We start from the raw sequence: 14233 nt of genomic DNA on the forward strand, positions 1-14233 counted from the left end.
GGCGTACAAGTAATGTATTCAGAAAAAAGCTTATAAGTCAGAAAAACCTTACTTTTGTAATCTGAAAGAAAATTGCCTGAGCGAGTGGTTACTCTGGCATGCACCTACACAAAGAAACTGGCCTTGCCGTGAGTTTTAGTAAAGCAAGGTCTCGTGGAATAGCACAGGGTTTGGGTGCTGCTGCATGGGTTCTCAAGAGCAGGGTGAGGGACTATGGGGAAAAGCTCAGCTGTTGATGAGAGCCATCGTGAGGGTGCCTTGAGAAAAGGGAATGCATCCCAGAAACGCATTTTACTGAGAATTGCAGGTACCCAGCGCCTGAGTGCAGAGAAAACCAGTAATCTGTGAAACCTCTCTGTCCACAGGGGAGCTCAGTGAGAAACAGAAGGAGGAGCTGGAGTGGAACCTGAGTCGTGTGAAATGCCAAGAGAGTGAATTGAACATGCTTAGAGAGAAGCTGTTTGAGATGTCAAACCTCGTGGATAAGAAGAATAAAGACCTGAAAGCAGTAGCTGAAGAGTTAAGGTATAAGCTGCTGTGACGTAAAGGTTTGCAAAAGCTGATCCGTGGATTCCCAACAGATGACTTCACATAGATATCTCCCCCGGAGAAAAGGGCATATTTGAAAGCATAAAAATTTAACTAAGCAGTGTTTTCTCTACAGAAATGTCATATGAACTGAAACAGGACTTTGGAAGAGCTCACACAAATGGACTTGTAACTAAATCATTGTTTGTTATCTATTCCCACCCATGCTTTTATATTCATCCACAGTTATCTAGGTTGCCGTTCTCTGCAAGCTGTTTGGTTGACCTTCATCCGTCATTGTGTGTTTAGTGACGTTTTTGTCTCTTGGCACAGGCAAGCCCAAGAAAACCTGAAAGTGATGAAGGATGCCTCAAAAGAAACAGCAGAAGAGCTAGAGATTCTTCCTCAAACACAAGTGGAGGCCAGCACTGCGACAGTGGATGAAGTCTCCAAAAGGGTAAGTCTGCATTGAGACTGCTGGAAAGCTCTGGAAACTGCAGAGGCATTAGAAGAAACAGAAAAAAAAGAAAGAAAGAAGGAAAGAAAGAAAAGCAGTTGTTACAAAGCAAAACCTAGGGCAAGATGGCCGGAGTGCACGTACATATGCATTTCAACCACATGGGCTGAGAATATATGAGAAGCAATATCCCCCTGTCAAAATCCAGCAAGTGAAGAGTGGGAGCGATATTGCAGACTGTCTCATATCCTCGTTCTCAGTTTTTGTGCTAAAAATAGGTTGCTTGGGTGATCTTCCCTCATTTCTGGTGCTGCCTTGTCATACAGCTGTCAGCAAATCTGGAAGGTCAAAATCTCGAAAGTCTTGCTTACGAGTCTCTCTTCTGTGAGTATCTGGAACGCAACTTCCAAGCGTTCTCTGTACAGAGTGTTTCTCTTAACTGTAGTGAGAATGGGCAATGCTTAGCAAAGCCTCAGGTGTCACTTGTGCAATATGCATCAAAAAGGTACGCAGGATCACTGGCCTTCCTTTTCTGAGAAAGCTCTGCCTTTACTGGTACCCTCTCCGACAGCCCTGGTAGCAGTGCTGTCTGAGCTCCTGCGCAGGCATTTCTGCTGGCCAGCTAGCTGATGTTTGTACAGCACTTTGCAAACGTGAAGCGTTGTGGGCGCTAATGGGTGTTATAATTGCCAATTAGGGTGGATAACAGCTTACAAAAAAAACGTGCAACTCTTCCCTCCTTTTGTGAGCCTTGCTCAGCCATCCATGCCCGATGTACTGATCATACAAAAGTACTTAGGGTTTAATGTACAGGATTAGGGTATTTTGTCATAAAGTAAAGGAAGAAATGGTCGCCATTCTCTCATTTTGTGTTGGAGCACCATTTGAATTCCCTTTTCTTAGAAATCTGAATAAATCAAAGGTGGCTACACGAGCAGATAGAGGGACCGCAGAAATTGTACATCCTGTACCAAAACAGTGGCAGACATTGCCAGCTAAAAAGGCTGGATTTATCGAGGCCAAATGGTGACTCATGCCTGGATGATGAGCAGGAGGTATCACCCATGCCTTTCTGCATAAAGATGAGGTGGGGAAGCGTGTAGCTCTGTAGGTGCAGCACAGCCGATTCCCCAGTTACTGGAGAAGCTGCCTCTCATAGCAGCGCAGAGGAGCGAAACGACGAGACCCAAGGTGGCGTTTTCCATCTATCATTAGCTGTGCGCAGGTTTTAATAATGTGCTCACCCAGATCTCTATCTGGGGATGTTAGTCATAAAGCAGTGTGCTGGGTGGTGCTGGAACGTGTCCGTGTGTGCACAGATGTGTTACAAAAGAGAAGCATTTCTAAGATCATTTTAAAATGCAGGCCGCAAAGTAAATCAGTATTTGTGGTTCAAAAACAGTATGTGCGCCACTGTAGCACAAAGAAACAGAGAAAAATTCCAGGGCGGCCTTTCCAAGCTCTGCAGCGTCCCTCTCCCAGCTCTCTTACAGAGGGTTGAAAGAGCTTATTTCCTCTGCCAGAGCCAGCCAGCTGGCACAGCGGAGCATGAAAGAGATCTCTGCTGCTCTTTTCCTCAACCCCCAAATCCGTGGCGTGGGTGTTTTGTCAAACACAACATGAGCTTTGCCCTCAGCACATCCCAAATGACCGGTGCTTTCGGAAAGGCTGCACGTTGCTGGCGACTATCGAAAGGCAGCAGAACGTCAGGCCCCGTTCACCAGCTCCAAGCTGGTGTTGCAGCTGCTCGCTCACCGTTTATGCAGGCCAGAACAATATTGAGGCTGAGCAAGAACTGGCTTTTAATTTCAGGACCTGGCTTTGGACTTGGCCGACATTGGCGCAAAATGCAGAGGCCTCAGGCACGAGGAAACAATTCGGCGCCAAAAAGAAGGCTTGGCCGAGCTCCGTGAAAGAATAAAGACGCTGGAGAAGGCTCAGTCTTCAGCTGTTACAAGCCAGGGTCCTGAGCCATTTGTGGTTCTGAAGAGAGACTTACCAGAGAAAATGGTGCAAAATGCAGGCCTCAGGAAGGAGCTTCTGCCATTGGCAATACCAAAAAGAAATGCCAGCAAGGTAGGGAAAAAGTTGTGTTTCATTTTGCTTGTGGTTTCAGGGGAAGAAGTAGATCAAGGCTTCAGATACTGTAAAGAAGGCAGGTGGGGAGAGGGGGAGGTGTAAAATCTGCTGGTGTGTGATGTGTAGTCTAATGTAAGGCAATACTTGCAGAGAGGATCTTTATTCCTTTAAAGGGCTGTTTTTCGCCCAATATCTTTGGCATAGCGCTGCTCAGAAATGCTGCATACGGACTTTGGTGGGAGTTTTTGGACCGCAGCTTTGCTAGTGCTGTTTTCCTAGCCTGCGGAAGGGAGACTAGAGGTAGCTCGGTAAGAAGCAAGGATCTCTGTGCGCTCTGTTCCTCTTTCTCTGTCCTTTCAGTTTCCTAGCGGTTTTCCTAACGAGTGTTCGCTCGTAGCTGTTGACGAGCCTGCAAATGTGGAAGTGTCTGATGCATTAGACCTCAGCGAGAAGATGGTATGTAAGCAGTAGACATGTTAAAGCTGTGCTTAACACTGGTAGATCCTTTTCAAATGTGTTTCAGCAATAAGCAGTTGGCATCTGGGTGCCCTAGGAATGCCAGAAAGTTCAAGGATGAACTCCAGGTTCGAGGAAACAAAGAGCTCCAGGCATCTGCCTGGACATCTTGGGACTGCAGAACTTGCCATGGCTTGTATCTTCCCCTCCCCCTTGGCAGGCCAGGGCTAGTCCTAAAGGACAGGTAGGGTATTTGAGGAAAGATGCCTTGGCCTGCTTCCATGCCTGGTAAATGATCTGAGAGAGGCTGTGCACTGGTAAACGTGGATGGCACGGGATGTGTATGTTGCTAGCCAAGTGCCTGTGCTGTTTAAGTGGGCCTCTTCTGATGGTAATGTGCAGAATATCATCAAATAATAAAAATAGCATGTCCTGATTAGAAATCTGATCCCCAAGACTCGCATCTGCGAAACAAATGTCTTGTGTTATAGCAGCTGTTCGGGGCGTCGCTTTTGTTTCTGTGCAGGTGTGTTACCTATCTGAATGCCGCAAATTCATCTGCCCAATGACATGAATGAACCCCCATCTGGCCGATTCTGGAAGAGTGCTCGGAAAGGCGTGTGTGGGGAAAATATGCATAGCAATTAAACAAAGGGGAGCGCACGCAGCAGTTTACTTACGACATTTTAATCTCTTATGTTAAAGCAGAATGAAAGCAGATGGCTGAGTGGTGTGATCTTATTTGAATTAAGAATTGGCAAGCCTAGTAAATAATTCATTCCCTTTTCTTCCTACAGTACCTTGATTTAATCCGTGCTCTGGGAGCGCTGATGAATATGAAAGAGCTGACAGAAATGCAGTCTGTGAAACATCTTTCTCAGGAGGAGAGGGAAAAAGTGGGGCTGCAGAGACAGAAGGACCTAGAGCTGCTGTACGATAAGATCAGTAAACTCAAGAGTCGGCTGGAAAGAAAAGAAGAAATGCTAAAAGATTACGAGTCCAGTGCTGAGCGGCTCAGGTACAGAAAGCCCACGCACCCGTTACCGGCTGAGGGCCGTAGCTGCAGGTTTGACTGCACTGAACAGCGAGGCCCAGAGCCGGGCTGAGAAGCGAAAGGAAACTTAGAGAAAGGAATAGTGCGGCACCTTAAAGTCAGTAATAGTGTGGGCTCGTGTGTACTCGGGAAAAGTCTTGTTGAGGTTACAGTCTCGACACAAGAGTTGTGGAGACAGGGAAATGGCCTCGGAGAACCCCTTAGCTCGCTCTCTGTAGTAGTGTCTTCCCAGGCCACATGCACTTTACTGGTGACAGGGCTGAGGAAACCTAATATGAGGTTCCTGCTCTAGAACCTGTCCTACAAGCTTACGTGTGTGTGTCCTGAAAGCTGTTTGCTCGGACTGGAAGCCTGTATGGGTCTCTTGAACAAGGAGCATCCAGACACTGCTGCTTTTTATGCTCTAATGGCATTACCTCATCTGGCGTTCCTTTCGATGGTAATGGATGGAAGTAATGAGGCTGTAATTACCTCTCCAAATCAGTGACGAAGCCGCTGAAGGTTTATTGACAGATAAATCGGAGTGATATATACATATTGGAACTGCATGCATTGCTTGTGGTGCTTGTCGTGGTAAAGAAAAACATCTAGGGCAGCTGGAAACACCAAGCCGCGGAGACCAGTAAAGATCAGGAGGAACCCTTTGGAGTGCCTGTGTAAAACTGTGCTTTTGCTTGCTGCACGAACGCTGAAGTATTCCTGCCCACAGAACCGGGAAAAGTGTTTTGGAAAGATATTTCTGGGCCTATTTAAATATACGGCAGTGTTCTAAATGGGCAAGTATTTTTATAGCAATTTCAAAGCGAGTAACACTTACAAACCATCCAGAATCCCTCTGAAGTAAGTCTCGTATTTTGAATGTTGTGCTCTGCTATCTGAATACGCGGTGATCTACTCCGAAACAAAGCAGAAAGAATCACAGCCAACGCACTGCGTGCATGTGTGAGGGTGTCTCTCATATTGGGTCTGATTATGGGAAGTCCTGAACGGAGGCTGTATCTCAGGCGCTACCTTCTGCAAAGGCAGGAGGAGAGGGTTCTTTCACGGAGTAAAGAACTGGAGCAGGGGAAAAGCTTCCTAAAACATGTGCAAGATGTTAGATGGTCTGATTCCCATTTGTGCAACTCTGTAGCGTTAGGGCTCCTCGGAGGGATGCAAGTGCAGTATACTTCTGCTTGAAAGCGCTTTCTCATAGCCGCAGCTCAGCCAGGAGTTGGAGTGTCGATGTGAGTAAAAGCCCCACGCTCTGTTTCGTACAGGCTGAACCAAGTGTCTTTGCGAGCGTGCCAGGAAGAGATGACTAAATTAGAAGATGAAGTCTATAGGGAAGCAGAAGAGAATGCTCTGCTGAAAGAGGCCCTGGAGAGGACGCAGGTCCAGCTGAATCAGGAGAAAAGACTGAACCGAGCGGTGAAGCTGCACAAGGTAAGAATGCAGGAGCAAGGGAGCAATGTCTGCGAGGACACTTGCCAACCCCGCTAGCTAAACATCCTTGTGTCCAAACGTGCATAGATGAGTAGTGTTTGCCAGCAGGAGTCACTGGGTTCGGAGAGGTGCCGCGTGACCGATGATGTAGGATCGCAAGGGGGAAATGCATGGCACGATCTGAATGCTCAGCTGTTCTTAGGAGGCCTAAGGTAATTCATACAAGTAGATGTAACGTTATTGCTGTTTTTATCCAGAGTCTCGTCGAGGACAAGGAGAAGAGAAACGAAAAGGAGCTTCCGGGATGTGCCCATTCTCAAAAAGGCCGAGTCAGGAAGGTATGACACCCTCCAGTCCCTTCTTTGCAAGCATCGAAAGGGAAGCGAGGTGGGGCAAGGAAGCGAGCTGTCCCGTGTTGCAAGGAAACGTTTCTCATCTCGTATGAAGGCCCACGGTTTTCTATTGCGTGCTCTCCCCAAGACGGTCACCTCAGGTAGCGTTTCAGAAACAAAGTACTGAGGTTGTTGCCAGAGAACCTGGGAGCAAAAGAGGCCTAAAATTCTTGGTGCAGTAAAATTCAAATGGTGCGGTAAACAGAAATGGGACGAGCTGTGATCTTTATGCAATACCCAGCTCCATCTTTCAAAGTGCCGTGATTCTGAACTCCGGTTAGTTGTCCTGAATGGCCATACGTAAGGCTTGGAGCCTTAGGGCTTGGCTGTCTCCTAAAGGTGCTGCCCGGACCGTGACTTTATATTGAGAATACATCACTGTGGGCGCTGTTTTCCCGGGAGCAAAGGGCAACGGGCCGGATTCGCGGGCGGGGAAGGCAGGGCTGCCGAGCAGTGGCTGCTAATCAGCTTTGCAGAGCCATGGCTACCACCCCGCGTGCCGGCTGGCGAGGTCTCCGGCAGGCACGGGCCACCCGCGTAGGTGAAGGGAGGTAACGGCTATTACGTGTCCGTCGCTGCTTAACGTACATACGGCATTTGACAAATCATATCTGACATGCCCAGTGGCACAAGGCAAACAGGCAAGAGTATGTTATTTGCGTTAGCGTATGAGTGCCTTAAGAAGCAGGATCCGGAGCCAGATTGCCCTGATCAGTTAGTAGGGATTGTAAAGAGGAGGTCATGTATAACAAATCTGATTAACTGCCTTGCGGAAGGGACTATGGGAGCTGACAAGAGCGAGACAGCAGACATAATCTACTCAGACTTCAAGAGATTAAAAACACTACACCCCCAAGGGAGAGTGGAAGCGTGTGGGCGACCGGTCGCGAAGGCAGCATGGGGAGCGTGGTGGCCTGGCGCTGGTCGGGCAAGGAGAAGCGATGAGTGCTGCGGCACGTGCCTTTCCCTCTGCACCGGGGAACTCGCTGGCAAGGGAAGTAAATCACAGATCGAATGCAACTAGAGGCAAAACAGAGGCCCCAAAGCAGTGCTATCGTAAGGACTGAGTGAGCCCAAACAGCTGCAAAACGATCCGACTTCCCCACAAGCGAGCGGGACCTGTGATCCAGCCTTGCCTGTGCTATAGCAAAGCCCACCGCAGCGGTGGTACAGTAGACATTAGCCGCGCCAAACCGGGCAGCTGTAAGAAACCAGTGCCAAGACGTCGGTGTTTCGGCACCTGTGTAAGCGGCCTCCTGTTAGATGGGCCCAGGTAGGCAGCGGCTTCCCTGCCGCTGAGGTCGGATGCGTCTCCTCGGTGTCCGCCAGCCCCGTGTCCCAAGCTACTTAACTGCAGGGCCTCGTCGCACCGTGGGCTTCAGGGACGCCCCTCGCGCTCCCCCAAGGTAGTTGCCCCAGTGCGAGTACGCTCGGGCAGCGCAGACCAGGCAACTGTCTTCATCTGCCGAAATCCGTGCCTAGCCGATGGGTTTGGGCCACTTACTAGGGTGAGGGAGAAGAGAAAGTTCACATTCAGACTGCGTCTGTGTAAAGTCCGTGCAAAGTTCTCATATGAAAAGGTTTTGTACGACGTCTCTATGTTTTGCAGCCTGGAGCCCTGAAGTTTTTCCTTTCAGAAAAGCAAAAGGTGAAAGACCGCACGGCAGAAACTTGCAGGACGGCGAGCACGTAGGGCTGGCACCACGCGGGCCTGTTGTTTGCAAAGGGCTTCGGTAGGAACTCGTCGTCGCACGTAAGACTGTTTGGGTTAGGTGTGGAGCAAAGTGAGTAACTATTTTGCAGAACCCCTTTTTATACTGTCTCTGGAATAGTGATGTGTCTGTAAATTGTATAGGACTTTATTTTCCTGCAGTACGCGCGCCATACCACGTGTTGCTGTTTATGTAAGGGTGTAAATACAGCACAAATACGTATGTGTGAAGAGTCAATTTTGTAAGTTCTGTAATTCCCCTTTTGAAATGGCCTCGCGCGGGTGAAGCCTGCCTGGGCGGAAGCTTTGGAGCACCTGCACCTCCCGTCGATCTCCCAGGTTGCCAAAGCCCTGCCGCTTCACGGCGGGGCTGGAGCACGAGGTATGTAGAAGTGGTGACACCTAAAACTCCAGGGAGGCCTGAAGGCAACGCCGAACGGGCTGTTATCCCACGATTTGGGATAACAGCCTGTGGTTCGGGGGTAACAGTCATCCGTGGGCAGCCTCCGCCGGGAACGGGTAGCTCCGGCACGCGTCGCCCCTCCGTGCGGCTCCGAACGCTTTGCACCGAGGCCTCTGCAGACCTTTGGAGCCGGAGATCATGTAGATCCCGGGCTGCGTGGAGCAAACCTTTATTTGCGGGGCGAAAGGCTCTAAAAGCGGCACCGACGGAGCGGCGCGGAGGACAAGGCAGCGGCGGGAGGCTCTCGCGCGGCGCGGACGTCGCTTCGGTGCCGTGCCGGGACCCCGCGCGCCGCCGGGGCCCCTTTTCCCTCGGAGATGCGCCGGGACGACCCTGCTTAATTTTAACGGGCTTAATTTTAAGCTCTGCCCCCCCCCACACACACACACACACGCACGCACGAGCCGGGGGGGCGGCGGCGGCGGCGCCGGGTCCCGGGGCGGCGGCGGCGGCGGCGGGTGCGGGGCGGAGCGGAGCGGGGCGGAGCGCGGCCATCCGGGCACCATGGCGGCGGCGGCGGAGGAGCTGGCGGGGCGGCTGGGCCGGCGGCTGCAGCACGGCGACGGCCACGGCGACGGCGAGGCGGCCCCGGCGGCGGTGCCGGTGGCGGCGGCGGCGGCGGCCCCGGGCGGCGAGGGCTCCCCGGGCGGCGGCGGCGGCGGCGGCGGGCGGCGCGTGTTCAGCCCCGGCGGCGAGTTCCGCGAGTTCTCCCGGCGGCAGCTCCGCGACATGGAGCGTCTCTTCCGACAGTGAGTGACCCCCCCCGCCCGGGATCCCCCTGCCCGGGACCCCCTGCAGGAGGGACCCCCAGGGATCCCCCCCCCTCCGGTTTCCTGCAGGAGGGGACCCCTGTCTTGTGTCCCCCCCCCCAAACTCCTTGCGGAAGACACCCCCAGGGTTCCCCCCCCAGCTCCTTGCAGGAGGGACCCCCGGGGATCCCCCCCCCTCCCCCGGTTTCCTGCAGGAGGGACCCCCACGTCTCCTTGCCCTCCTTGCAGGAGGGACCCCCGTCTTGTGTCCCCCCCCCCCCCCCAAACTCCTTGCGGAAGACACCCCCAGGGTTCCCCCCCCCAGCCCCTTGCAGGAGGGACCCCCACGTCTCCTTCCCCTCCTTGCAGGAGGGACCCCTGTCTTGTGCCCCCCCCTCAAGCTCCTTGCAGGAGAGACTTTGGGGCCCCCCCCGGTTCTCTGCAAGGGGGAGCCCCGCGTCCTCCCGGGCTCCTCGCAGGAGGGACTGCGGGACCGGGCAGGATGCTGCCAGGGAATCCAGGGAAGGGGGATCGGGGTGCGCAGCCAGGCACCTGCACCCCCCCCACCGCCACCGCTGCAGAGCCCGCGCGGGGAGGCGAGGGCAGCCAGGGGGGCCGCGCTCCTCCTGCTGCGGTCCAGCCCCCGGCATCCCTTCCCGGCACAGCATCCCTTCCCGGCACGGCGAGCGGGCATGCGGCGTGTCCTCGGCCTGCCCCGCGTCGCCCGGCGCTCGCGTCCGGCCCCGGCCCCGGCGCAGTCAGCGGGGGAAGCCGTGAGCCAGCGTCAGCTGCCGGGGGCTGGAAATTTCCAGGGGGAAAATACAAGTTGCCGAAAGTCTGAGCGCTGGGAGACGGGGATGCGGCGCGGTACTCGCCGGGGAGGGAGCGTGCGACGGCCTGGAGCGGGTCCGCAGGGGCGGCAACTCCCGCCGCGCGTTTCGTGTGAAAATCGTGCTCTCGTGGAGCAAGCGGACGCGTAAAGACGCCTAAAAACGGTGCTGGCGAAGGAGCGCTCGTGACGTGCCGCCTCTCGCCCTGGCTGCCACTGGCAGAGCGGCTTTTTAGCTGAAAACCTCTGCAAGGTTGCTGCGTCGCGACGCTCGGCGCAGCCGAACGCCGGGGAGAAGGCGGAAACGGTATTAACGACCTCTAAAGTGCGGGGCCGGGGCTGCTGGAGACTGGTGTTACTGGCGCGAGCAGGAGCCCCCTTTCCCCCCTTCGCTCCTGATCTGTTTTCTGGAGGGATCTTGCTCAACTACTTTCCGGTAGCAGCGAGCGCAACCGGAGGCGTGCAGCCAGCAGTCGCATCAGCGAGTCGCTGCCGTTCGGAGGAATGGAGCCCGCAGCGGGGAGAGCCGCGTTTAGGGAAGAGCGGCCCCCGCTCCCGGGGGCAGAGCGGCCCAAGCCGCCGTTTCTCATGCGGGCGGCGATAGATACGGGGAAGCTGCAGGCAGGAGAAAAGGCGTACGAGTTACCGAGCCTTTGCAAAGCACCTTGAGTGGTTTGGGGAAAGTTACTTTGCTGCTTAAGAGGTTTCTCTGTGCTCGGGTTTGGTGGCTCGGGCGAAGCAGGTGGACCAGGCGCTCGGCGCCGGGTGATTCCTGGCTCTGGCGTCCCCCCGGGACATCCAGGTTCGCACGGCCCCGCGCCGACGGGAGACGTCGCAGATGGTGGCGCAGCGGCGGCGGCTGGAAGCGGTGTCGGGTGGGAGTCTCGCTAGCGCTGCCGAAACGCGGAGGGAGCCGCGTGCGCGCGCCAGACGCGTTTGCTCTGACGCCGCAGCGAAAGGAGCAGCGCTGGAGGTGGGTGCCGGCGGCGAAGGAGCAACCGCTGCGGCGGGCCGGGATGCGTGCAAGTGAGGGATCGGGAAAGGTCCTGCAGGAGCCCCCGCGGGGCTGTTACCACCTGCCGGCTCGCGCGGTCGCAGATGAAGAAAGCTCCTGTTGCGATCTGGGCAGAGCAGAGCGCAGCGGAGACGCTGCACGTGAGTCAAGGGCTTGCAGAGATGCGGGTCCTTGTACGTGTCTTCCTCTTTTTAGCTGCTGCACTTCCTCAAGGCTTAAAAAAAAGGAATAAAAAAAGCCTCTTGCGGTGGCCCCTTAGTAATATTGCGAGCCGCCTCCAGAGAGAGCGTGGCCCGGCGCTGTGCAAGCCTGGGTGAGAGTCGTGACACCTTTCGCCTTGCAGCAGTTCCTCTAGCTCCGCGTTTCCCCTTGGTCCGGGGTGCCGCAGAGCCTTCCTCCGCGCGCCTTTCTGCAATGCCGAGATGCTGCCGCTCCCCGGGGCATCCGGGGACCCGCAAGGAGGAAGAGGGCGTCTCGGCGGCCCGCGGCAGTCACGTAGCTCCTCGTCCCCGTAGCGGTGGCCGAGATGCAATCGGCGCGAGCGCGGTTACGGCGTCGTACAGGAAACGAGGCAGCGCGAGGTTTGTCGCCGCGCTCTTCCCTTGCGAGGCCATCGCGGGCCCGGCGTGGCTTCCTGCCGCTGGGCTGCGGAGGTCAGAGCCGAGCGGAGCCGCGCTAAGGTTCACCGGGGGACGCGGATGCTTTTAGTAACCTGCGGATGCTGGCTGGCATGATGGGAAGCCGGCAGCGTGCTTGGCAGCGCCCCGGGGGGGGAGACCACTGCCAAACACCTCGCTCGATGAAAAGTAAAACTAAAAGGTCTCCGGAGATGCTCCCGGGTGCCGTTAGCGGCTCGGCGCGTGCTGCCCGTGGCTTGGAAGTCGCCCAAAATGGTCAGCTTCGCCGTGACAGCAGGGTGGGGGTGGGAAGCCCGTGGATGGAGATGTGCTCGGAGTCAGAGCGCCATGCATGAGACCCGGGATGGGTGCCGGGGCTCGGAGCCCCACGCTGCCGCCCGGCTCCTGCGGGATTTTCGGGAGAGCGCCTCCCGGGCAGGCCCGCCTCTGACGGGGCCGCGCCGCTGTCCCGCAGGTACGACGCGGGCAAGGACGGCTTCATCGACCTCATGGAGTTGAAGCTGATGATGGAGAAGCTGGGAGCGCCGCAGACGCACCTGGGGCTGAAAAACATGATCAAGGAGGTGGACGAAGACCTGGACAGCAAGCTCAGCTTTCGGGAGGTGAGAGGCCGGGGCGCGCGGCTCGCGGTGGGGTGGGCAGGGGGGCCGCCTGGGCTGCGTCGCTGCCGTATGTCCCGTGCCCTGGGGGACACGGGGACACCTGGGCGCCTCTTCCTTAGCTGGGAGGTGACGCTTGGCCGTCTGGGAAGAGAACAGTAGAAGAAGCTGGTCCACAGCCAGGACACAGCTGGGTCTGATGCACCTTAGCAAGCGGTGGGAACGGGAGGAGACGTGGCCTCTGGTCGGTGCTGGGGCACCTTGGAGGGGCCTTCGGGCGAGGTGGAGGACGTGGTGACGATGGCTGGGCCACGAGGTGGAGGACGTGGTGGCGATGGCCGGGCCGCCGTAACCCTGGCGCCTCGTCCTCTCTTGCAGTTCCTCCTGATTTTCCGCAAGGCGGCGGCGGGCGAGCTGCAGGAGGACAGCGGGCTGCACGCCTTAGCCAGGCTCTCCGAGATCGACGTCTCGACCGAGGGGGTGAAAGGCGCCAAGAACTTTTTTGAGGCCAAGGTAAGGAGAGCGCAGCCCTCGGTCACCACGAAGGCGGAACGTGAGGCGGCTGCTTTCCGGCGGCGAGCCTTGAGAGCGAGGGAGGAAAGAGAGGAAAAACTCCCCAAACTGGGACAGGGAAGCACGGCGGCAGCTTTCCGCTGGCTTGCTGGAGCGGCGGGGTCACGGGCGTGTGTTGCAGCTGCATGTTTCTCAGATGCTTTCCACTGATGGGGGCTCTCGGGACGAGGGGCCGCACGGTGGGTTGGGGTCTCCCCTGGCCCCGCTCGACGTGACGGCGTTTGCAGGTCCAAGCCATCAACGAAGCCAGCCGCTTTGAGGAGGAGATCAAGGCTGAGCAGGAGGAGAAGAAGAAGCAGGCGGAGGAGCTGAAGCAGAGGAAAGCGGCCTTCAAAGAGCTGCAGTCGACCTTCAAGCAGTGACGGGAGGCCGGAGCGGTGCCGGGAAGGGCTGGTCCGTGGCACGGCGTCCCGGGGAAGCCTCGAGCAAAAGCGCCATCCGGGACGTGCCGGGAACGTCGCGCGTGTGAAGCGCTGCCGCTTGAGCGGACCAGCCCCCGAGCAACGCGCTGCCCGTGGCTCCCCGTCGGGCCACCGCCGGCCTTGTCGCCTTCGCGGCGTCGGCGCTGCCGCGAGAGGCCGGGCCGGGCCGGGCCGGCCCGACGCCTCCCCTCCCTTTAGGTGTCCTTCGTGGAAACGCGCATCTGCAGCCCGCGGGGCCGGAGCTCCCCCTCGGCGGAGCCTGTGGCCGACGGCCGGCGCCACTCCTCCGCCGCGGCGGTGCGGACACGGCCTGCTGCCGGTGCCGCCGCGGCCGGAGGAGGCTCGAGAGGGGAGCCGGGCCGTCCCCGTGGCTGTCGTTTTGTCTTGCATGCGCTGTGATTTTTTTTTTTATTTTTATTTTTGCACCTCGCCGTGGTGTGTCGGGTGTTGTGACGGGAGCGTCGCCCGTCGGTGTCCGTGTGGTCGGCTGGAGCTCGTAGGATCCCCCCCCGTATTGCGCGATGTGACGTTCGTCCCGGAAGCCGGTCGTGCTGTGCGTGAACGTGAGCGTGGAAAAGCCCTAAGCGTTAGCGTTAATGTTCGGACGTGGAAGCGGAGCGCGGAAGCGTCGGCGTTTGTGTGTTCAGTGTTGACCTTTACTCTGCAAACTGGATAAGGAGCCGTACCGCCGTTGGGCAGACCCAGCGCTTTCCTCGTTCCTCCAGGGGAAGAGCAAAGGTTTGCTCGATTGCTTTTAGACTAACAGTTTATTTTGGTAAAAGATGTGCGAAAAGGCCACTGATGGATGGAGAAGCTTTATTTTTCTTTTTCATATTGCACTCG

The 14233-nt window shown here is 56.4% G+C and overlaps 2 protein-coding genes across 2 annotated transcripts in view; both read left to right on the plus strand.

The window, feature by feature from the left end:
- FHAD1 (forkhead associated phosphopeptide binding domain 1) overlaps positions 1-8307 on the plus strand; it is a 31885-nt gene extending 23578 nt beyond the window's left edge. The window contains exons 22-29 of the mRNA XM_067310940.1: positions 366-525; positions 862-985; positions 2798-3061; positions 3425-3520; positions 4318-4538; positions 5834-5999; positions 6257-6337; positions 8001-8307. Coding sequence (XP_067167041.1) covers positions 366-525; positions 862-985; positions 2798-3061; positions 3425-3520; positions 4318-4538; positions 5834-5999; positions 6257-6337; positions 8001-8084 — 1196 coding nt within the window. The 3' untranslated portion in view covers positions 8085-8307. The remainder of the gene's footprint in view (positions 1-365; positions 526-861; positions 986-2797; positions 3062-3424; positions 3521-4317; positions 4539-5833; positions 6000-6256; positions 6338-8000) is intronic.
- Positions 8308-9223: 916 nt separating this feature from the next.
- On the plus strand, positions 9224-13332 carry EFHD2 (EF-hand domain family member D2). Its single transcript, XM_067311050.1, has 4 exons — positions 9224-9314; positions 12251-12398; positions 12774-12908; positions 13196-13332. Exons 1-4 carry the CDS (start codon positions 9295-9297, stop codon positions 13328-13330), a joined length of 438 nt encoding a protein of 145 aa, XP_067167151.1. The 5' UTR covers positions 9224-9294; the 3' UTR covers positions 13331-13332.
- The last annotated feature ends 901 nt before the right edge of the window (positions 13333-14233 follow it).

Source organism: Apteryx mantelli, chromosome 26, assembly GCF_036417845.1.
Source record: "Apteryx mantelli isolate bAptMan1 chromosome 26, bAptMan1.hap1, whole genome shotgun sequence".
NCBI classification, from domain to species: Eukaryota; Metazoa; Chordata; class Aves; order Apterygiformes; family Apterygidae; genus Apteryx; species Apteryx mantelli.

Excerpts from the sequence above, each read along its gene's own strand:
- EFHD2 (XM_067311050.1), top strand. The coding sequence starts at position 9,295 with ATGGAGCGTCTCTTCCGACA. Across the intron at positions 9,315-12,250 it reads ATGGAGCGTCTCTTCCGACA|GTACGACGCGGGCAAGGACG; the intron begins GTGAGTGACCCC and ends GCTGTCCCGCAG. Across the intron at positions 12,399-12,773 it reads GCAAGCTCAGCTTTCGGGAG|TTCCTCCTGATTTTCCGCAA; the intron begins GTGAGAGGCCGG and ends CCTCTCTTGCAG.